The sequence below is a fragment of the Salvelinus namaycush genome, chromosome 2 (genome assembly GCF_016432855.1).
Source record: "Salvelinus namaycush isolate Seneca chromosome 2, SaNama_1.0, whole genome shotgun sequence".
Lineage (NCBI taxonomy): Eukaryota > Metazoa > Chordata > Actinopteri > Salmoniformes > Salmonidae > Salvelinus > Salvelinus namaycush.
In genome coordinates this window covers 8,735,155-8,758,255 of record NC_052308.1, presented here as the reverse complement: position 1 = coordinate 8,758,255, position 23,101 = coordinate 8,735,155, and the positions used below count along the sequence as shown (strand labels likewise).

The 23,101-nt window shown below is 44.0% G+C and overlaps 1 protein-coding gene across 2 annotated transcripts in view; it reads left to right on the top strand.

Moving 5' to 3' along the window:
• LOC120058541 (transcriptional enhancer factor TEF-5-like) overlaps window positions 1–23,101 on the top strand; it is a 69,605-nt gene that overhangs the window by 13,433 nt on the left and 33,071 nt on the right. For both annotated transcript variants that reach the window (XM_039007296.1, XM_039007307.1), the window contains exon 3: window positions 19,630–19,879. In XM_039007296.1, coding sequence (XP_038863224.1) covers window positions 19,756–19,879 — 124 coding nt within the window. In that variant the 5' untranslated portion in view covers window positions 19,630–19,755. The remainder of the gene's footprint in view (window positions 1–19,629; window positions 19,880–23,101) is intronic.

Here is a 23,101-nt window from a genome sequence, read left to right as displayed (position 1 = left end):
TTTTGTACTTCAAGGAATACTTTTTTTATGTGTCAAGGCAGATTGTGAAAGATAGAAATGTTATATCTCCTTCTGTCAGACTTGGAAATATGTTGTTTGATTTCAGACTTTCCCAACTCAAACATGCCTTTTTGGGGGAATTCGAAATGGTATCAAACTGTGAACTGCCTTACTGACTGTAAATATAAGTCTCTCTCTCTCTCTCTCTCTCTCTCTCTCTCTCTCTCTCTCTCTCTCTCTCTCTCTCTCTCTCTCTCTCTCTCTCTCTCTCTCTCTCTCTCTCTCTCTCTCTCTCTCTCTCTCTCTCTCTCTCTCTCTCTCTCTCTCTCTCTCTCTCTCTCTCTCTCTCTCTCTCTCTCTCTCTCTCTCTCTCTCTCTCTCTCTCTCTCTCTCTTGCCGTGTGAGCTGTTGGTCGTCCAGCCCTCCTCTCACCCTCAGCTCTGATTGTTTCCTGAGAGCTGTGCCAAAGAGGAAGTAGGAGGAAGTTATTGGAGGAGCTGGAGAGAATTTATTAGGGCCAAACACAGACAGGGGAGGGAAGAGGAGGGGGAGGGGGAGCTCCTCTAGTGCTCTGAGATGGGGCTCTCATACTCTTGGGAGTCTAGGAGGGGAGGGAGTTAGGGAGGGAGGGTTGGCAGTGTCTTGGCCCTCTCTCCGTCTCTTTCCTCTCAGAGGCAAGACTCGACTAGGCTACTCAATAGGCAGCTCACTTTCCTTTTCAACTGTTGAAATGGAACATTTTTAAATGGATTTAAACCTGTGTGTGTACTGTAACCTAGTGGTAAAATAAACTGCCTTTGAGTAGAGAGGAAGAGCAAGAGTGTGTCTGTGTCTGTGTGTGTCTGTGTGTGTGGGCTGGTCAAGGGTAAGGCAGTGTCTCCAGCCCTGTCAAGAGAGTCAAAAATGTTTACTGTAACTGTAATCTGACCTAAGAGAGCAGCTGCTCCTTCAATCGCCAAGTCCTGTTGTTCTCTTCGTCAAGTGTGTGTTTGTGAGGCCCGGGGTGTGTGGGTGTCTCCGAGAAAGAGAGAGAATGCGCATCTGTGTGTAATTGTGTTTGAGAATATGCCCTTCAGCCATGAGAATGGGATTTATTTTCTGAGATTGTGTGCAGAAAGAGAGAAAAATCTGGTCTGTCTGTCTGTCTGTCTGTCTGTCTGTCTGTCTGTCTGTCTGTCTGTCTGTCTGTCTGTCTGTCTGTCTGTCTGTCTGTCTGTCTGTGTGTGTGTGTGTGTGTGTGTGTTTGTCTAGTATTGGTGAAAGATGGGTGTGTGCAGCGCTTGGGGTCTGACCTCAGGGGTCATCTCTCCCTCACCAGCAAGTGTCCCAGCTGCAACAGCAGTCCTAACAAAGCCTGCATTCTGACAGACAGGAACAATCTGACTAAAAGCATTATGAATAAATGGGAGGGAAGACCATGCAGTCCACCAACATGTACCATTTTTAAGTTGTTTAGTAGACACTCTTATCCAGAGCAACTAGGGTTAAGTGCCTTGGGGCACAGCCACATATTGTCCACTTTGTCAGCTCCAGATTCAAACCAGCAACCATACAGTTACTGGCCCAACACTCTAAACCACTAGACTACCTGCCGCCCTTTTTCCCTGCAAACAATAATGTGTCGTTAGGACGTCCCCGGGACATCACGAAATGGTCACCTAAAGCCATCAGGATGTGTCAGGGTCCCCTGGAGGTTTTAGTCCAGTTCCCGGTTTGTCCCATAGACATCACCAGATGGTCACAAAGACTCCCCCCCCCCCCAAAAAAAAATGTTTTACCCAGTGCATGCGCACCCTAGTTTCATTACACATCACACCATGCGAAGCTTGTCATCCAAGATGGCGAAGCAGTTCAGACATCTTCGTCTTGTCGTGTCCCGTGTATATATGTTTTTTTCCCCTTCGTATATATTTTGTATATATTTTTTAATAATTTTAACCTCAGTTTCAACATACTCTCCTGCAACCCGCCTCACCCAATGTGGTATGGATCTGCTATTTTCTATACTTTAGAACCGGAACCCCCAACAGAAGCTAGCCAGCTAACTAGCTACCAGCTAATAGTCAGTTAGCCACTGCTAGCGGTCATTAGCTAACCTTAGCCCGGTCAACTCCTGCCAGTCTGCTCAGCGTGATTCAATCCAGAGCATACCGGACTGCTTTTTCTCCACATCTCCGGTTTCCTACCACAAGCTCTGAACCTTTTCACCTGGATCATCGTAGCTAGCTAGCTGCTATCCAAGTGGCTACCTCCTGGCTAAAGTCTCTGTCCCGTGCTAGGCCCATCTCCCGGCTAGCTGAAGAGGTCCAAAATGAATAAATGAAATCAATGAGTGAATAGTCAGATTAACTGATATCTAAAATTGCTTTTGCCAAACACCCCGGTATACGGTATTTGCGGTATACCGCCCAAACCTAGCAGGTTGCACTCTTTCGCTAAATGCAGAGAGGTATTATAGGCAATGAATGTGTATGGCACATTCCCAGGTGGGGTCATATTGAGAAGTTAGTACTAAGTGATAATTTCAAATATTGTCATTGATTAAAGATTTGTACACTATTTTAGCTGAACAGTGTACCACTTACTTTAAAAACCCACACCATTTCATTACTTTACTTATAATGGTTTGGGACACTTGGCACCATCACGTGACAAAAACCTCCAGGGAACCATGACACAACGTCCCAAGAATGTTCAAGGGACCTTCAGGGGACCATGACACAACGTCCCAAGAACGTCCACAGGACAAACCAGGAACTATAAAAAGGTCCACCATCACACGACGTCCTAAGGACTAGTAAAATTAAAGTCCTGAGTACGTCTTGATATGGTCCTCAGTGACGTCCTAGTAACTTACAGGGAACTTCACAAAGGTCCCCTGAGAATGTTCCCCTGGGACCATCACGAAACCTTTAAGGGGCCTATTGCGAACGTCGTAAAATGTCCTCAGGACGTTCCCTGTTAGCTGCGTTGTTACTGTGTTTTAAATGTCACTGTTGACTACATGAGCTACAATTTCATGGCCTTTGTATCTATCTCTAAAACTACAATTATTTTATTGTTTATGGGCATGACGTTGAGCAAATGCATATCACTTCAGTATTATTATCTTATTCAACTTCAATTTGTAGTGTCACAGTTGAGCGTTGTGTGTTTGTCGAGAGCATTTTACACATTAACTTGAAGAGACTTCAGGGTAAGATGACTTCATTTGATTGACAGCGTTGGTTGGCTGTCCAGTCCTTATCTACCTTGTGAGGATGGTGTCTGTCTGACGCTGGTTTCCTCGTCAGTTACACTATTGTCCCAGCTCAAAAGGCAGACTTCTACCTCTCAGGGTATGTTTTGTCTCTGTAAAACTATGATTTATTTCTGAAATAAATCATGTTTGTTTCAAAGTGCAGCGTATGAATGAAATGTGACTTTTCCACCACTTTTGGAATGGAGCAAGGACAGTCCCCATGTCATAATGTTACAGCCACCTACTGTCTCTTTAGAGTCGGGGTTGTCTGTTCCTTTTCATCCCCCTTTCTCCCAACAAAAAACCCCAACAACAAACGGATCATATTTTGAATGTATCAGCATGATCTCATCTACATGCACTGTGTGAGTGAATAAATCACTGGTTATCCATTTACAATCCTCCACCCACAGCCAAAACACACACAACCTCTATTTGTTTTACTGTCTGTGGCTGACTGTGGGGGTTTTCCCACGTTGACTGTGGACAGTAATACACATGTTATAACACACATACTCTCAGGACTCTCATGGAATCACTTCCTGTGTTTATACCTACAACTTTCCATAGAAGAAAGACATATCAATAACATATCAAGCATTACATGGGATGTATGAGTGGAATTATGCAGTTTAGGAAGAAAATGATACCAAACTTGCAGAGGCTTTGTAGAAGAGGCCTGTGCAAAGATATACCAGATTGCTGAGGCTTTGTAAAAGAGGCCTGTGCAAAGATATACCAGATTGCTGAAGCTTTGTAGAAGAGGCCTGTGCAAAGATATACCAGATTGCTGAAGCTTTGTAGAAGAGGCCTGTGCAAAGATATACCAGATTGCTGAAAACGAAGTGCAACGTGATAGTTCTATGAAGCCTGGGAAAACAGGATTTCTGGGCTGTGAATGGTGGAGTTTGAATGAATGTGTGAGGTGCATAGCTTTCCACTGGTATTTACATTCCTGCTGCACATTGGAATTCTGTAGCATGATGGTCTCAGTCAGGTCTGTGGCTGGACACACTCCCAGAGAGTGTAGGAGGGGAAGTGTGTGCGTGCATGCTTGTGTGTGTCTCATCTGACTTTGTGCTCAATCTGAGCGTACCATGTCATTCAATCAAGACGCCTAATATCCCATCTGGCAACAGGCGAAAGACTCCATTCATGGAAAGTATTCTAGAAGAGTTTGTGTGTGATGTTTGTAAGTGTGTGCTCATATTTCTGTCCGGATCAGTGTGCCTCCCATCACAGGAGTGTTGTGTGTCACCCATAAGGAGTCAAAGGGCCTTTCATCTGTGTGAGGAACAGCCGATTTGATATACAGCCTGTGTCTTCTAAAGGGTTTTGAGGGTTTTACATTTTCAAAGGCCCACATGGTCATGGAGTGCCGAGGCACTGATTTACAGTGTTCTCCCAATACTGTTGCTATGTTGGCATTCCAGGTCAAAGTCATATTGTAGTCTCCTTCTGCCTAATGTAACCTTATGTTACTCAACTCCTTATAATCCCTATGAATGATTGGGTGTTTTAATAACGGTAACACTGTCTAATAATGGTAACATTGTCTAATAATGTTAACACTGTCTAATAACGTTAACACTGTCTCATAACGGTAACATTGTCTAATAATGTTAACACTATCTAATAACGGTAACACTGTCTAATAACGTTAACACTGTCTAATAATGTTAACACTGTCTAATAACGGTAACATTGTCTAATAATGTTAACACTGTCTCATAATGTTAAGACTGTCTAATAACGTTAACACTGTCTAATAATGTTAACACTATCTAATAATGTTAACACTGTCTAATAATGTTAAAACTGTCTAATAATGTTAACACTGTCTAATAATGTTAACACCGTCTAATACCGTTAACACTGTCTAACAACGTTAACACTGTCTAATAATGTCACTGTCTAATAATGTCACTGTCTAATAACGTTAACACTGTCTAATAACGTTAACACTGTCTAATAATGTCACTGTCTAATAATGTCACTGTCTAATAATGTTAACACTGTCTAATAACGTTAACACGGTCTAATACCATTAACACTGTCTAATAATGTCACTGTCTAATAATGTTAACACTGTCTAATACCGTTAACACTGTCTAATAATGTCACTGTCTAATAACGTTAACACTGTCTAATACCGTTAACACTGTCTAATAATGTCACTGTCTAATAATGTTAACATTGTCTAATAATGTTAACACTGTCTAATAATGTTAACACTGTCTAATAATGTTAACACTGTCTAATAACGTTAACACGGTCTAATACCATTAACACTGTCTAATAATGTTAACACTGTCTAATAATGTTAACACTGTCTAATACCGTTAACACTGTCTAATAATGTTAAAACTGTCTAATAATGTTAACACTGTCTAATAATGTTAACACTGTATAATACCGTTAACACTGTCTAATAACGTTAACACTGTCTCATAATGTCACTGTCTAATAATGTTAACACTGTCTAATAATGTTAACACTGTCTAATACCGTTAACACTGTCTCATAATGTTAAGACTGTCTAATAACGTTAACACTGTCTAATAATGTTAACATTATCTAATAATGTTAACACTGTCTAATAATGTTAAAACTGTCTCATAATGTTAACACTATCTAATAACGTTAACACTGTCTCATAATGTTAACACTGTCTAATAATGTTAACACTGTCTAATAATGTTAAAACTGTCTCATAATGTTAACACTATCTAATAACGTTAACACTGTCTCATAATGTTAACACTGTCTAATACCGTTAACACTGTCTAATAACGTTAACACTGTCTAATAATGTCACTGTTTAATAATGTTAACACTGTCTAATAATGTTAACACTGTCTAATAATGTTAACACTGTCTAATAACGTTAACACTGTCTAATACCGTTAACACTGTCTAATAATGTTAACACTGTCTCATAATGTTAACACTGTCTAATAATGTTAACATTATCTAATAATGTTAACACTGTCTAATAATGTTAACATTATCTAATAATGTTAACACTGTCTAATAATGTTAACACTGTCTAGTAATGTTAACACTGTCTAGTAATGTTAACACTGTCTAATACCGTTAACACTGTCTCATAATGTCACTGTTTAATAATGTTAACACTGTCTAATAATGTTAACACTGTCTAGTAATGTTAACACTGTCTAATAATGTTAACACTGTCTAATAATGTTAACACTGCCTAGTAATGTTAACACTGTCTAATAATGTTAACACTGTCTAATAATGTTAACACTGTCTAATAATGTTAACACTGTCTAATAATGTTAACACTGTCTAATAATGTTAACACTGTCTAGTAATGTTAACACTGTCTAGTAATGTTAACACTGTCTAATACCGTTAACACTGTCTAATAATGTTAACACTGTCTAATAATGTTAACACTGTCTAGTAATGTTAACACTGTCTAATACCGTTAACACTGTCTCATAATGTCACTGTTTAATAATGTTAACACTGTCTAATAATGTTAACACTGTCTAGTAATGTTAACACTGTCTAATAATGTTAACACTGTCTAATAATGTTAACACTGCCTAGTAATGTTAACACTGTCTAATAATGTTAACACTGTCTAATAATGTTAACACTGTCTAATAATGTTAACACTGTCTAATAATGTTAACACTGTCTAATAATGTTAACACTGCCTAGTAATGTTAACACTGTCTAATACCGTTAATACTGTCTAATAATGTCACTGTCTAATAATGTCACTGTCTAATAATGTCACAGTCTAATAACATTAACGCTGTCTAATACTGTCACTGTCTAATAATGTTAACACTGTCTAGTAATGTTAACACTGTCTAATAATGTTAACACTGTCTAATAATGTTAACACTGTCTATTAATGTTAACACTGTCTAATAATGTTAACACTGTCTAATAATGTTAACACTGTCTAATGATGTTAACACTGTCTAATGATGTTAACACTACCTAATAATGTTAACACTGAAATTGTTGATTGCCTTGGTCCCAGGAGTTCCCAATTATAGTAGTAGGCTAATTGAAATAGGTATATTGTAGCATTTGATCTGATTTGTACAACCTTTGTTGATAGTTAAATACACAATCAAACAGTTAAATGCAGCTCTCTCGGTTTCCTTTGTTGTGTCTATTCTTCACTGTTCTACTGCATCAAATTGAATTACCCAGTAATATAGTGAAACCGTCTATATGGGCATAGCGTTGACAATGCCTTCTCTCTCTCTCTGCTAGTTAACGTCAGGCAGCGTCACGGAGAGGCTGTGAGTGTGGTTGTGTCTCTCTCTGCTAGTTAACGTCAGGCAGCGTCACGGAGAGGCTGTGAGTGTGGTTGTGTCTCTCTCTGCTAGTTAACGTCAGGCAGCGTCACGGAGAGGCTGTGAGTGTGGTTGTGTCTCTCTCTGCTGATGTTGCATTCCAGCAGAAACAATCCTACTGTTTTCCAGACCCCGAAGTGGACGCCTAAATTGGACAATCCGCCCCCTCCCCTCTTTCCCTTCCTCTCCCTCCCCCTTACATGTATCCCCTGGTCTCCCGTCCTTATTTGGGCAGAGACGTTCTGAGCGCTGGGCGGAGGGGTGGAGTGGGGGAGGGGATGGAGGGCGTCGGGTTGACACAAGGGAGGCAGAAGGAGAAACAGTGAACGCTCACAGCCCTTTCTTAATAAGGACATGTCTGGAATTTAAGCCTCGCTCTCCATGAGAGCTCTTTCACACACAGCACAGCAGCACCCCACTAAACTCATGTACTACTATAGCCCACTACCCAGGGATTCTGATCAGTATTGTCAAATCCCCATGACAAATCCCTCTCACTATTCCACAAGTTAGTCCCTGTTAGCTAGGAGACTCTTACTCCATACCTATACGTCTATGATCCTACACCTCACGCGTATCGGAGAGAAACAGCTTAGTTAATATCTTAATATCTAATATCTTTACACATTCTAAATGTGTCTTAACACATAGTGGTCTTGCTGACCATGTCACGTTCCTGACCTGTTTTCTGTTGTTTGGTATGTGTTTAATTGGTCAGGGCGTGAGTTTTGGGTGGGTAGTCTATGTTATGTGTTTTCTATGTTGGGTTAATGGGTTGCCTGGTATGGCTCTCAATTAGAGGCAGGTGTTTGGCGTTTCCTCTGATTGAGAGTCATATTAAGGTAGGTTGTTTCACATTGTTTGTTGTGGGTGGTTGTCTTCCGTGTCAGTACATGTTACCACACGGGACTGTTTTCGGTTTGTCTGTTCCTGTTCGTGTGTTCTTCGTTTCATGTAAGTTTGTAAGTTTAGGTCTGTTTAGTTCGTTTTGTTATTTTGTTTTCTAAAGTGTTATTTTGTGTTTCGTCGTTTGTCTAATAAATCATTATGTCCACATACCTCGCTGCGTGTTGGTCTGATCCATGCTCCTCCTCGTCCGAGGAGGAGGATTACGACGATCGTTACAGAACCACCCACCAAACCCAGATCAAGCAGCGGGTTAACGGACAGCAACGACAGCAGCAGTGGGTCAAGGAGGATTGGACATGGGAAGAGATTCTGGACGGAGAAGGACCCTGGGCAGAGCCAGAGGAGTGTCGCCGTCCCAAGGCGGAGCTGGAGGCATCTAAAGCGGAGAGGCGACGATATGAGGAGGCAGCACGGAAGCAAGGCTGGAAGCCCGCAAGTACAACCCAAAAATTTCTTGAGGGGGGGCTAAAGGGTAGTGTGGCGAAGTCAGGTAGGAGACCTGCGCCAACTTCCCGGGCTTACCGTGGAGAGCGAGAGTACGGGCAGACACCGTGTTACGCAGTAGAGCGCATGGTGTCTCCTGTACGTGTTCATAGCCCGGTGCGGGTTATTCCACCTCCCCGCACTAGCCGGGCTAGAGTGAGCATTGAGCCAAGTGCCATGAAGCCGGCTCAACATATCTGGCCTCCAGTACGTCTCCTCGGGCCGGTGTACATGGCACCAGCCTTACGCATGGTGTCCCCGGTTCGCCAACACAGCCCAGTGCGGGTTATTCCACCTCCCCGCACTGGACGGACTACGGGGAGCATGCAACCAGGTAAGGTTGGGCAGGCTCAGTGCTCAAAGGAGCCAGTACGCCTGCACGGTCCGGTATATCCGGCGCCACCTTCCCGCCCCAGCTCAGTACCACCAGTGCCTACACCACGCACCAGGCTTCCAGTGCGTCTCCAGAGCCCTGTTCCTCCTCCACGCACTCTCCCTGTGGTGCGTGTCTCAAGCTCAGTGCCTCCAGTTTCGGCACCACGCATCAAGCCTCCTGTGCGTCTCCAGAGCCCTGTACGCACTGTTCCTTCTCCCCGCACTCGCCCTGAGGTGCGTGCCCTCAGCCCGGTACCTCCAGTTCCGGTACCACGCACCAGTCTTATAGTGCGCATCGAGAGTCCAGTGTGCCCTGTTCCTGCTCCCCGCACTAGCCTTGAGGTGCGTGTCTCCAGTCCGGTACCACCAGTTCCGGCACCACGCACCAGGCCTACTGTGCGCCTCAGCAGGTCAGAGTCGGCTGTCTGCCCAACGCCGCCTGCACTGCTCGTCTGCCCAGCACCGTCTGAGCCATCTGTCTGCCCAGCGCCGTCTGAGCCATCTGTCTGCCCAGCGCCGTCTGAGCCATCTGTCTGCCCAGCGCCGTCTGAGCCATCTGTCTGCCCAGCGCCGTCTGAGCCATCTGTCTGCCCAGCGCCGTCTGAGCCATCCGTCTGCCCAGCGCCGTCTGAGCCATCCGTCTGCCCAGCGCCTTCTGAGCCATCCGTCTGCCCAGCGCCTTCTGAGCCATCCGTCTGCCCAGCGCCTTCTGAGCCATCCGTCTGCCCAGCGCCTTCTGAGCCATCCGTCTGCCACGAGCCATTAGAGCCGCCCGTCTGTCCCGAGCCATTAGAGCCGTCCGTCAGTCAGGAGCCGCTAGAGCCGTCCGTCAGTCAGGAGCTGCCAGAGCCGCCAGCCAGTCAGGAGCTGCCAGAGCCGCCATCCAGTCAGAAGCTGCCAGAGCCGCCAGCCAGTCAGGAGCTGCCAGAGCCGCCAGCCAGTCAGGAGCTGCCAGAGCCGCCAGCCAGTCAGGAGCTGCCAGAACCGCCAGCCAGTCAGGAGCTGCCAGAGCTGCCCTACAGTCATGAGCTGCCCTACAGTCATGAGCTGCCCTACAGTCATGAGCTGCCCTACAGTCATGAGCTGCCCTACAGTCATGAGCTGCCCTTCAGTCATGAGCTGCCCTTCAGTCATGAGCTGCCCTCCAGTCATGAGCTGCCCTCCAGTCATGAGCTGCCCTCCAGTCATGAGCTGCCCTACAGTTATGAGCTGCCCTCCAGTCATGAGCTGCCCTCCAGTCATGAGCTGCCCTCCAGTCATGAGCTGCCCTCCAGTCATGAGCTGCCCTCCAGTCATGAGCTGCCCTCCAGTCATGAGCTGCCCTCCAGTCCGGAGCTGCCCTCCAGTCCGGAGCTGCCACTCAGTCCGGAGCTGCCACTCAGTCCGGAGCTGCCACCCAGTCCGGAGCTGCCACCCAGTCCGGAGCTGCCACCCAGTCCGGAGCTGCCACCCAGTCCGGAGCTGCCACTCAGTCCGGAGCTGCCATTAGTACAGAGTTGTCCCTCTGTCCTAAGCTACCTCTCTGTCCGGAGCTACCTCTCTGTCCGGAGCTACCTCTCTGTCCGGAGCTACCTCTCTGTCCTGAGCTACCTCTCTGTCCTGAGCTACCTCTCTGTCCTGAGCTACCTCTCTGTCCTGAGCTGTCTCCTCTATGTAGGAGGGGCCTTAGTGAAGGTTCCTGGACCATGGTCGGGGGCGAGGGTCGCCACTCAAAGGACGCGAAGGAGAGGGACAAAGACAGTGGTGGAGTGGTGTCCTCGTCCACCGCCGGAGCCGCCACCGCGGACAGATGCCCACCCAGACCCTCCCCTTGAGTTGTAGGGGTGCGCCCGGAGTTCGCACCTTGAGGGGGGGGTTCTGTCACGTTCCTGACCTGTTTTCTGTTGTTTGGTATGTGTTTAATTGGTCAGGGCGTGAGTTTTGGGTGGGTAGTCTATGTTATGTGTTTTCTATGTTGGGTTAATGGGTTGCCTGGTATGGCTCTCAATTAGAGGCAGGTGTTTGGCGTTTCCTCTGATTGAGAGTCATATTAAGGTAGGTTGTTTCACATTGTTTGTTGTGGGTGGTTGTCTTCCGTGTCAGTACATGTTACCACACGGGACTGTTTTCGGTTTGTCTGTTCCTGTTCGTGTGTTCTTCGTTTCATGTAAGTTCGTAAGTTTAGGTCTGTTTAGTTCGTTTTGTTATTTTGTTTTCTAAAGTGTTATTTTGTGTTTCGTCGTTTGTCTAATAAATCATTATGTCCACATACCTCGCTGCGTGTTGGTCTGATCCATGCTCCTCCTCATCCGAGGAGGAGGAATATGACGACGATCGTTACAGACCACCCGGACAGTGTTAAAGAAGGGTGGGTTTGTGTGTCTTCACTACCAGGATAAACACTGGGACTGCCTCCAAAAAAGAACACATCAATTGGACACATTTGACACAACATTTCTGGTCTTAATAGACCCTACATGCAATGGATTCTTCTAGACCAGTGCATGTGCATTATGCTATATGCACCCACACTTTTCTACCACAGTGGATGTTTACTGTAGTGATTGTGGATGTTTCTGGTAATTGGATCTGCTCATCTTGAGTTGTGTTGGGGTAGATGTATAGCTGCAGCCTGATCTCTGTGGACTTTTAGCTTTGAATACTTGAGCTGCTGACCTACCTGCTGACTGCTGTGCGAGAGCCTCTCGAATTTTGCCGTGATCTCCACATTCAGTCATTGGGTTTAAGACCAACACTGGTCCTGGGGGGCCCAAAGCTCTCAGCTTTACCTCAAAATCTCATACTGTCCCTCAACCAGACTTTCCCTCAACCAGACTTAGGCACTAGACTTAGTGGTGGTGCTCGGTTTGTGTCTAGCCTACTGCGTTACATTCAGGCCTAGTCAGACTGGAGGGTTTTCCTTCAGGAGGTAGAGCTGGTTTTCCTGCCTTTGATCTGATGTAATTTGAAGTGCTAGACTGTCATATACACTGAGTGTACAAAACATTAGCAACGTTCCATGACATAGACTGACCAGGTGAATCCAGGTGAAACCTAGGATCCCTTATTGATGTCACTTGTTAAATCCACTTCACTCAGTGTAGATAAAGTGGAGGAGACAGGTTAAAGAAGGATTTCTAAGCCTTGAGATAATTGAGATGTAGATTGTGTGTGTCATTCAGAGGATGAATGGGCGAAATAAAATATTTAAGTGCCTTTGAACGAGGTATGGTAGTAGGTGCCGGGTGCACCGGTTTGTGTCAAGAACTGAAATGCTCCTGGATTTTTCACACCAACAGTTTCCCGTGTGTATCAAGAATGGTCCACTACCCAAATGGTCCACAACCCAAAGGACATCCAGCCAACTTGACACAGCTGAAGCATTGGAGTCAACATGGGCCAGAATCCCTGTAGAACGCTTTCGACACCTTGTAGTGTCCATGCCCAGATGAAAAAGCATATAAATATGTCTGGATTGGATTAGAGCTTTGATTACTGAAATACTGAAACAAGCTCCAGTAGGCTAATCTTTTTGAGTGTAGACTGTATTACTGTACTGTATTGTATTAGCATATACTGTATTATATGGACTGGAATTACACACCACGTTCAAACCATGAAGCTGGTAGACAACATACAATGCTGGTGCAGGACATGCAGCCGACAACGTTACAATTATAGGCTAGTGAATTTGATTTTAATTTTGAAATGTAATAGTGCCTATTTAAAATGTTCATAATTAGTAGGCTGACACATTAATAACTTTCATAATATTTCCCCTAATGTTGTGTGACGGATGTATTAGCCTACCTCCTCTTTCTCTCTCTATTGTTGCTTCATTCCTTCCTTGCTTTCAACAGTTAAATTAAATACGTTTTGTTATTTTCAACATTGTAATGACATGCCTGAATAATAGAAAAATAAGATACAGCAGGCTTTCACTTCTCTTCAGGAGACTGAATGGTTATGGGTCTGTATAAATAACTGCTATAGCCTAGCGCCATCTGAATGGTTATGGGTCTGTATAAATAACTGCTATAGCCTAGCGCCATCTGAATGGTTATGGGTCTGAATAAATAACTGCTATAGCCTAGCGCCATCTGAATGGTTATGGGTCTGTATAAATAACTGCTATAGCCTAGCGCCATCTGAATGGTTATGGGTCTGTATAAATAACTGCTATAGCCTAGCACCATCTGAATGGTTATGGGTCTGAATAAATAACTGCTATAGCCTAGCGCCATCTGAATGGTTATGGGTCTGTATAAATAACTGCTATAGCCTAGCGCCATCTGAATGGTTATGGGTCTGTATAAATAACTGCTATAGCCTAGCGCCATCTGAATGGTTATGGGTCTGTATAAATAACTGCTATAGCCTAGCGCCATCTGAATGGTTATGGGTCTGTATAAATAACTGCTATAGCCTAGCGCCATCTGAATGGTTATGGGTCTGAATAAATAACTGCTATAGCCTAGCGCCATCTGAATGGTTATGGGTCTGTATAAATAACTGCTATAGCCTAGCGCCATCTGAATGGTTATGTGTCTGAATAAATACCTGCTCTAGCCTAATGCCATCTGAATGGTTATGGGTCTGAATAAATAACTGCTATAGCCTAGCGCCATCTGAATGGTTATGGGTCTGAATAAATAACTGCTATAGCCTAATGCCATCTGAATGGTTTTGGGTCTGAATAAATAACTGCTATAGCCTAATGCCATCTGAATGGTTATCGGTCTGAATAAATAACTGCTATAGCCTAGCGCCATCTGAATGGTTATGGGTCTGAATAAATAACTGCTATAGCCTAATGCCATCTGAATGGTTATGGGTCTGAATAAATAACTGCTATAGCCTAGCGCCATCTGAATGGTTATGGGTCTGAATAAATAACTGCTATAGCCTAGCGCCACCTGAATGGTTATGGGTCTGAATAAATAACTGCTATTACCTACCGCCATCTGAATGGTTATGGGTCTGAATAAATAACTGCTATTGCCTACTGACATCCCGCCTACCGACATCCCGCCTTCTATTGACTGCTGTATTTAACATTCAGCAAACAAGAGCTTGCGTCCCTCTTCCAATAATAAGAAGTATTAGAAATGCATTTAGTCTAGCTTTTCCTGGGACTCCAACTCCAAGAGCTAAGGAGCGTTTTTTAAGGAGACAGGCCAGTTGAGCGCCGGTGTGTAATGCGCAAGCGACAGAGGCTATAAATTATAAGCTTATGAGTAACCCATCATTCATTAGCTAAATATAAGGCTGCATTGAATTTATTACCTGAAAGAGGTAGGTTAGGACATCTATCTATACACTGAACAAAAATATAAACTCAACATGTAAAGTGTTAGCCCCATGTTTCATGAGCTGAAATAAAAGATCCCAGAAATGTTCCATATACACAAAAATGTGTTTACATCCCTGTTAGTGAGCATGTATCCTTTGCCAATATAATCCATCCACCTGACAGATGGGGGATATCAAGAAGCTGATTAAACAGCATGCTCATTACACAGGTGCACCTCGTGCTGGGGACAATAAAAGTCACTCTAAAATGTGCAGTTTTGTCAAACAACACAATGGCACAGAAGTCTCAAGTTTTGAGGAAGTGTGCAATAAGCATGCTGGCTCATGGAATGTTCACCAGAGCTGTTGCCAGAGAATTTTATCTTAATTTCTCTACCATAAGCCACCTCCAATGTCATTTTAGAGAATTTAGTAGTACGTCCAACCGGCCTCACAACCGCCGACCACGTGTAACAACGCCAGCCCAGGACCTCCACATCCGGCATCTTCACCTGGATGGATCATCTGAGACCAGCCACCCAGAAATCTGATGAAACTGAGGAGTATTTCTGTCTGTAATAAAGCCCTTTTGTGGGGAAAAACTATTTCCCAGGCCCACCCATGGCTGAGCCCCTGCCCAGTCATGTGAAATCCATAGATTAGGGTGTAATTAATTTCCTTATATGAACTGTAACTCAGTAAAATCATTGAAATTATTGCATGATGCATTTATATTTTTGTTCAGTAATATATACTGCATATTAATTGAACAGGATAAGGCCTATCTATTTTGGATGCAATTTAAATGGAATTGATGGAGAGAGAAATACTGTGAGAGAGTTCTTGAGTGCACACTGATTCAAAGCAACAATATCCGAGTGATAGGGTGTTTAAAACTCTGCAGATTCAAAAAAATCTTTACAATAAAATAAAAAAACAGATGGAGATGTGTTAATTAGACGTGCATTCAGTCCTTATATTACTGTAGCATAGGCTAGAATAGGCTATAGTCTTAACTTTCACAAGAAAAAAGTTACCATAATGAGGTGATACATGCATTGAGAACTGTGCTCAATACTGAGATGTGCTGTCTGTCCCCACCCTGGGCGTTGATGATTGATCATGCAGATAAAAAAAATTCTAAAATCAAATTCAACCTTTATTTGCAACATGCGCCGAATACAACAAGTGTAGACTTTACCGTGAAATGCTTACTTACAAGCCCTTAACCAACAGTGCAGTTCAAGAAGAAAATATTTACCAAGTAGGCTAAAATAAAAAGTAATAATAAAAAGTAACACAATAAGAATAACAATAACGAGGCTATATACAGGGGGCACCGGTACCGAGTCAGTGTGCAGGGGTACAGGCTAGTTGAGGTAATCTGTACATGTAGGTGGGGGGGTGAAGTGACTATGCATAGATAACAAACAAACAGTGAGTAGCAGCAGTGTACAAAAGGAGATTTTTATGAATTGTTCAGCGGTCTAATCGCTTGGGTGTAGAAGCTGTTAAGGAGCCTTTTGGTCCTAGACTTGGCGCTCCGGTACCGCTTGCCGTGCGGTAGCAGAGAAAACAGTCTATAAGTTGGGTGCCTGGAGTCTCTGACAATTTTATGGGCTTTCCTCTGACACCGCCTATTATATAGGTCCTGGATGGCAGGAAGCTTGTCCCCAGTGATGTACTGGGCCGTTCGCACTACCTTCTGTAGCGCCTTACGGTCAGATGCAGAGCAGTTGCCATACTAGGCGGTGATGTAACCGGTAAGGATGCTCTCGATGATGCAGCTGTAATAACTTTTGAGGATCTGGGGACCCATGCCAAATCTTTTCAGTCTCCCGAGGGGGAAAAGGTTTCGTCGTGCCTGCTTCATGACTGTCTTGGTATGTTTGGACCATAATAGTTCGTTGGTGATGTGGACACCAAGGAACTTGAAACTCTTGACCCGCTCCACTATAGCCCCGTCGATGTTAATGGGGGCCTGTTCGGCCCTCCTTTTCATATAGTCCATGATCAGCTCCTTTGTCTTACTCACATTGAGGGAGAGGTTGTTGTCCTGGAACCACACTGCCAGTTCTCTGACCTCCGCCCTATAGGCCATCTCATCGATGTCGGTGATCAGGCCTTCCACTGTTGTGTCGTCAGCAAATGTAATGATGGTGTTGGAGTTGTTTTTGGCCACGCAGTTGTGGGTGAACAGGGAATACAGGAGGGGACTAAGTACACACCCCTGAGGGGCCCCAGTGTTGGCCCATCAGGAAGTCCAGGATCCAGTTGCAGAGGGAGGTGTTTAGTCCCAGAGTCCTTAGCTTAGTGATGAGCTTCGTGGGCACTATGGTGTTGAATGCTGAGCTGTAGTCAATGAACAGCATTCTCACATAGGTGTTCCTTTTGTCCAGGTGAGAAGGGGCAGTGTGGAGTGTGATTGAGATTGCGTCATCTGTGGATCTGTTGGGGGGTTATGCAAATTAGAGTGGGTCTAGGGTGTCCGGGAGGATGCAGTTGATGTGAGCCATGACCAGCCTTTCAACGCACTTCATGGCTACCGACGTGAGTGCCACAGGGCGGTAATCATTTAGGCAGATTACCTTCACATCCTTGGGCACAGGGACTATGGTGGTCTGCTTGAAACATGTAGGTATTACAGACTCGGTCAGGGAGAGGTTAAAAATGGCATTGAAGACACTTGACAGTTGGTCCGCGCATGCTTTGACTACACGTCCTAGTGATCCGTCTGGCCCAGTGGCTTTGTGAATGTTGACCTGCTTAAAGGTTTTGTTCACATCGGCTACCGAGAGCATTATCACACAGTCATCTAGAACAGCTGGTGCTCTCATGCATGCTTCAGTGTTGCTTGCCTCGAAGCGAGCATAAAAGGCATTTAGCTCGTCTGGTAGGCTCGCGTCACTGGGCAGCTCGCATCTGGGTTTCCATTGGATGAATCCCGGAACATATTCTAGTCTGTGCTAGCAAAACAGTCCTGTAGTGTAGCATCTGCGTCATCTGACCACTTCCTTATTGAGTGAGTCACTGGTACTTCCTGCTTTAGTTTTTGCTTGTAAGCAGGAATCAGGAGGATTGAATTATGGTCAGATTTGCCAAATGGTGGGCGTGGGGAGATTTGCATGTATCTCTGTGTGTAGATTGAAGGTGGTCTAGGATTTTTTTTCCCCTGGTTGCACATGTGACATGGTGGTAAAAATTTGGTAAAACTGATTTAAGTTTGCCTGCATTAAAGTCCCCGGCCACTAGGAGCGTCGCTTCTGGGTGAGCATTTCTTCTTTGCTTATGGCCTTATAGAGTTGGTTGAGAGCGGTCTTAATGCCAGCCTTGTTTTGTGGTGGTAAATAGACGGCTACGAATAATACAGATGAGAACTCTCTTGGTTGATAATATGGTCTGCAGCTTATCATAAGGTACTCTACCTCAGGCGAGCAATACCTCGAGACTTCTTTAATATTAGACATCGCGCACCAGCTGTTATTAACAAAAAGACACACACCCCCACCCCTCGTCTTACGAGAGGTAGCGTCTCTGTTCTGCCGGTGCATGGAAAATCCCGCCAGCTCTATATTATCCGTATCTTCGTTCAGCCACGTCTCAGTGAAACATAAGATGTTACAGTTTTTAATGTCCCTTTGGTAGGATAATCTTAATAGTAGGTCATCAATTTTATTTTCCAATGATTGCACGTTAGCAAGAAGAATGGAAGGCAGTGGGAGTTTACTCGCTCGCCTCTGGATTCTCAGAAGGATCCCTGATCTGCGTCCCCTTTTCCGGCGTCTTTTCTTCACGCAAAAGGCGTGGATCTGGGCCTGTTCCAGTGAAAGCAGGATATCCTTCTCGTCGGACACGTAAAAGGAAAAAGCTACTTCCTGTCCGCGGTGAGTAATTGCTTTTCTGATGTCCAGAAGTTATTTTCGGTAATCAGAGACGGTAGCAGCAACATTATGTACACAATAAGTAAAAAAATAAGTTACATAAAACACTTTTTTTGTTGACAAAATAGCACAATTGGTTGGGAGAATGTCAAACGTCAGCCATGTTCTTCGGCGCCATCTTCAAACAGAGATAGCTGAATCGCCTTAGAAATTTAGACATTGCATATCATTTAACAGTTACATTTCACATCATGCTGTTCATATAAATAATGTATTTTTCGCAGTTATTTATCCCTGGAAAAGGGAGAGGGTTTGGGAAGGAAATCTTGCTAAATCTCGGTAACCCGGTTCCCTCTATTTAACACTTGTTTTAGGTAAGAGACATGTTCATGTGGTAGTTGTGATTTTTAGTAAACAATTCAATAGCTTTACTTTTCACAGCTCTTTTAATCCTCCACTTCATATTTTTTAAGTTGCATTATGGAAGTTTTCAACACCGCAACTTCAAAATGTTCCAATGATGCCCTCATGAATAGGTTTTTCAGCGGAACCTGAAAATGTTCTTGTAACGTGAGGAGTTGAGTTAACCCATAGGACCATCCCAAATGGCCTTCCCCATATTTGTCCAATATGTGTATTTTTTTCAACATCGGCCATATTTCAAATATAAAAACACAAGCATCATGGGATGATGGATACTTAGGGGACTCTACAATACAATGAAGAAGAGGCAGCTTGAAAAATACTTAAGATCTCGGCCTGCTCTCAGCCATAAAGCGACCACATTGGGAAGCATTCCCCTAACAACAATAATTCTTTGAGGTCACTGCTGATTAGTTTGCCATTAAAACAAGGTTTTATAGAATAGCTTGAATTTATTTGGCAGTTTTAGACACATAAAAATGTGTCAATGATAACAATAATCAAGGGCTGTATTGTTTGTTCATACATATTTAAAGATTTCAAAACGGACAACCAAAGGAGCCTTCTTTATACGACTGCATTTTAAATGTACTCGCCTGCTAATGGTGACAATGATGATGAAGTTGTTGACAGCAGTTACAACGATGATGATGATGATAATGACTGTGTATTCTTCTCTTTCTCTCTCTCTCTCCCCCAGATCCTCTGACTGTGGGGCTCGTCGTCGGGCCCAGGGTGAGCCGCCACCATTGCTTCCAACGAGTGGAGTGCCAACGGTAGCCCGGAGGATGGGCTGGAAGAGGGGAACGATGAGCTGGACAAGGCCATGGACGGGGACGCCGAGGGGGTGTGGAGCCCAGACATAGAGCAGAGCTTCCAGGAGGCCCTGGCCATCTACCCTCCCTGTGGACGGAGGAAGATCATCCTCTCAGACGAAGGCAAGATGTATGGTGAGTAAGACACAAGCAAGCAATCCCACACTCACACACAATCATTTTTTTATGGTACTGTTTTTCATCATGGGCCATTTATGGTCTTAAAAACATCAAGTATAATTTTTGAAATTACTTGATGTGTCAGGCAGTCAATGTAATGATGCCAAAACAGGGTGCTATGGTTTGATTGCCACATCATTGATGTTTGACCTTGAAAGACACGTTCTTTGTCATCAACCAACCCAGTCTAGACAGTAGTTTATTTGTGTAGTTATAGCTAACAAACTTTTTCTAATTCTTATTTAACTAGATATAGAACTGGTACGTACACACACACACACACACACACACACACACACACACACACACACACACACACACACACACACACACACACACACACACACACACACACACACACACACACACGCACAAACAAAAATCCAACTGTATCACTTTCTGGCTCATGTATTGAAACACCCGTGGCTTAATGTGTTTGGATCCCATTCCCTTCTGTAGTGAGGAAGGAAAATAAAATCTCTGCAGTTTGTAGTCTATTGTTTATTATCAATAAATGTCACAATAAGGTGCATCTCCAGCTCTGTTAAAACCTGAACTGTGTGTGATTTTCAAATAAATGTTACAATTATTTGGTTGTAATATGAGCATATCAGAACTACTAATTTCCAATTATTCCATGCAAAACAATTGTACACATTAAGCTCTAGGTCAGGGGTAGGCAACACCCTGGTCCTATGTTTTTGATTTAACCGACCTGGAAGACCAGGTGTGTTCAATTCAACTGATCAGTTGGTCAGGTGTGGTGTTGAGTTGAAACAAAATAGTTTAGTACCTGTGGCACTCCAGGGACAGGGTTGCTTAGCCCTTGCTAGGTTTTATATCATAGTTATAAAGCAAGAAACTGCATGCTTTTTATGATCAGTAAACATTCGGGGTGTAACGGTACACATATTCGTACCGTTCGGTATGGGGACCTCGGTTCGGTATGGGGACCTCGGTTCGGTATGGGGACCTCGGTTCGGTATGGGGACCTCGGTTCGACATGGGGACCTCGGTTCGGTATGGGGACCTCGGTTCGGTATGGGGACCTCGGTTCGACATGGGGACCTCGGTTCGGTATGGGGACCTCGGTTCGGTATGGGGACCTCGGTTCGGTCCACACTGTGAATGAATACATAAAAAAATGATAAAATAAAAACACTAGGCCTATAGCAGTGTATGCCAACCATGGTCCTGGGGACCCCAAGGGCTGCACATTTAGTTTTTGCCTTAGCACTATACAACTGATTCAAATGATACAATCTTGATAATGAGTTCATCATTTGAATAAGCTGTGTAGTGCTAGGGCAAAAACCAAAACGTTCACCCCTTGGGATCCCCAGAACCGAGTTTGGGAAACGCTGGCCTATAGGCTATGCCTACTCTGCGTTGTAGGCCTATGCCTCTTGAGTAAATCTGAGCTGAAAAAACATTTCATGCTATTCCGTTAAAACAACTAGAGCCTATGCATACGTTGTAATCAAAATTCAAATCTTAATTGCCGCATTTCAAACAGTCCTTGTGTGAGGCGCAGCTAGGAACTAGTTCTGTACGATTGTGGTGAGTGGTGGGGTCGATAAACCAGAATTGGTGGATCCTCCAGTTTGGGAACATTTTGGCTTTCCCGTAGATTAAAATGGCGATGGACAGAGAGTTGTGGATAAAACGATAACAGTATGTCGCCACACTCAATGAGAATAGTTTATGCAGCTGCCAACACCTCAAATATGTTGACACATTTACACCGACATCACCCCAGTAGCCTATACCGGAGCAAGATGGAAACGCAAAGAGACAACAACACAACATCTTCTCCCCCCTGCATTCAAGCAGCCCTTGGCAGTATGCCTATTCTCGGTTGTTGAGAATAGGATGTTTCAGACAGCACCTCGTGAAAATGCTAAGTTACGAACATCCCTCTTGCACCCATTTCAGAAAACAGGTATTACCCTTTCTTGCAAACTGATAGAGCTTGCAAGAAAGGCAGTCAGAGCTTGCAAGAAAGGCATTTCATTGTACTTGTGCATGTGCCATTAAAACTTGAAGCTTGAAACTATTTAAGCAAGCCAAAGCTGAAGTTTTCAATGAATTGTTCAATGCACCCTGTGTTGTGCTTACATACCAGTGACAGCCCATCACATTACCCCGGAGTGGGAGATGTACCGTACTACAGACACGCCCCGTGTATGAGTCACACGTGCGTATCTGGCAGTGAAGGAGGCAGTGTCATGGTGTGTTCGTAACCAAGATGGAAGTGGAAATTTACCCATAGAGATAGGTAAAGGACTTATCTTTGTATCTGTGCCATTGTGGCGCCCGTGACAGCAGTGGCAGCGCCATTCTGGCAATCTTCATTTTGAAGTAGTGAGTTTTCTTCTTCACGATTGGCTGATCCCTCCTGATAACCCGGTTGGACATGACTCCAACAGGGTCACCAGGAGGGATCAGCCAATTAAGTTGTAAGTTCCATCCCACCGGACACACACTGGTTGATTCAATGTTGTTTCCACATAATTTCAATGAAATTACTTTGAACCAATGTTGAATAGACGTTGAATTGACGTCTGTGCCTAGTGGGACCCAGTTTCCCATTTTAACACGGCATTTTGCCCACTAGAGGCCTCTATCATTCTCTATGGAGTTTACCACATATGACTGGGAAAACTCCACTTGAACATCCCTGCAACTGGTATTTACTTGTGCAAATCTCATTTATCATCTTGAGCGCCCACTTCTCCCACATGGTGACCTCTGACGTTACCTACTAAGGAAATGGCCTCTATAACACTATTTCCGTTAAATGCAACAACAAAACCTTATTTATAAAAAGCAACGTATGAATGTGTTTTTTTTAACTCTATAATTTGTTTATAAGCATGATAGCTGTACTTTTAGTTTATGGTTTACGCAGCTTGTTGGCCATTAGCCAATCTGCATTTCTCAACGAGTTCAAATCAGATGAATGCATCAAACTGTTATTTAGGACTTCACAACTGGTCAATTCCCACCTCCCACACGGAGAGGAAACTTGAGAGGCCCAACATCACAACAGACAATGCCAGGAACATTGTGAATGCTCAACATTGTGGATAGCATGTAGTACTTTCCTGCAATCAAATTAATATTTTTTCTAATTTCCTAATTAATAAACATAATAAAATAATATAAAACACTGAA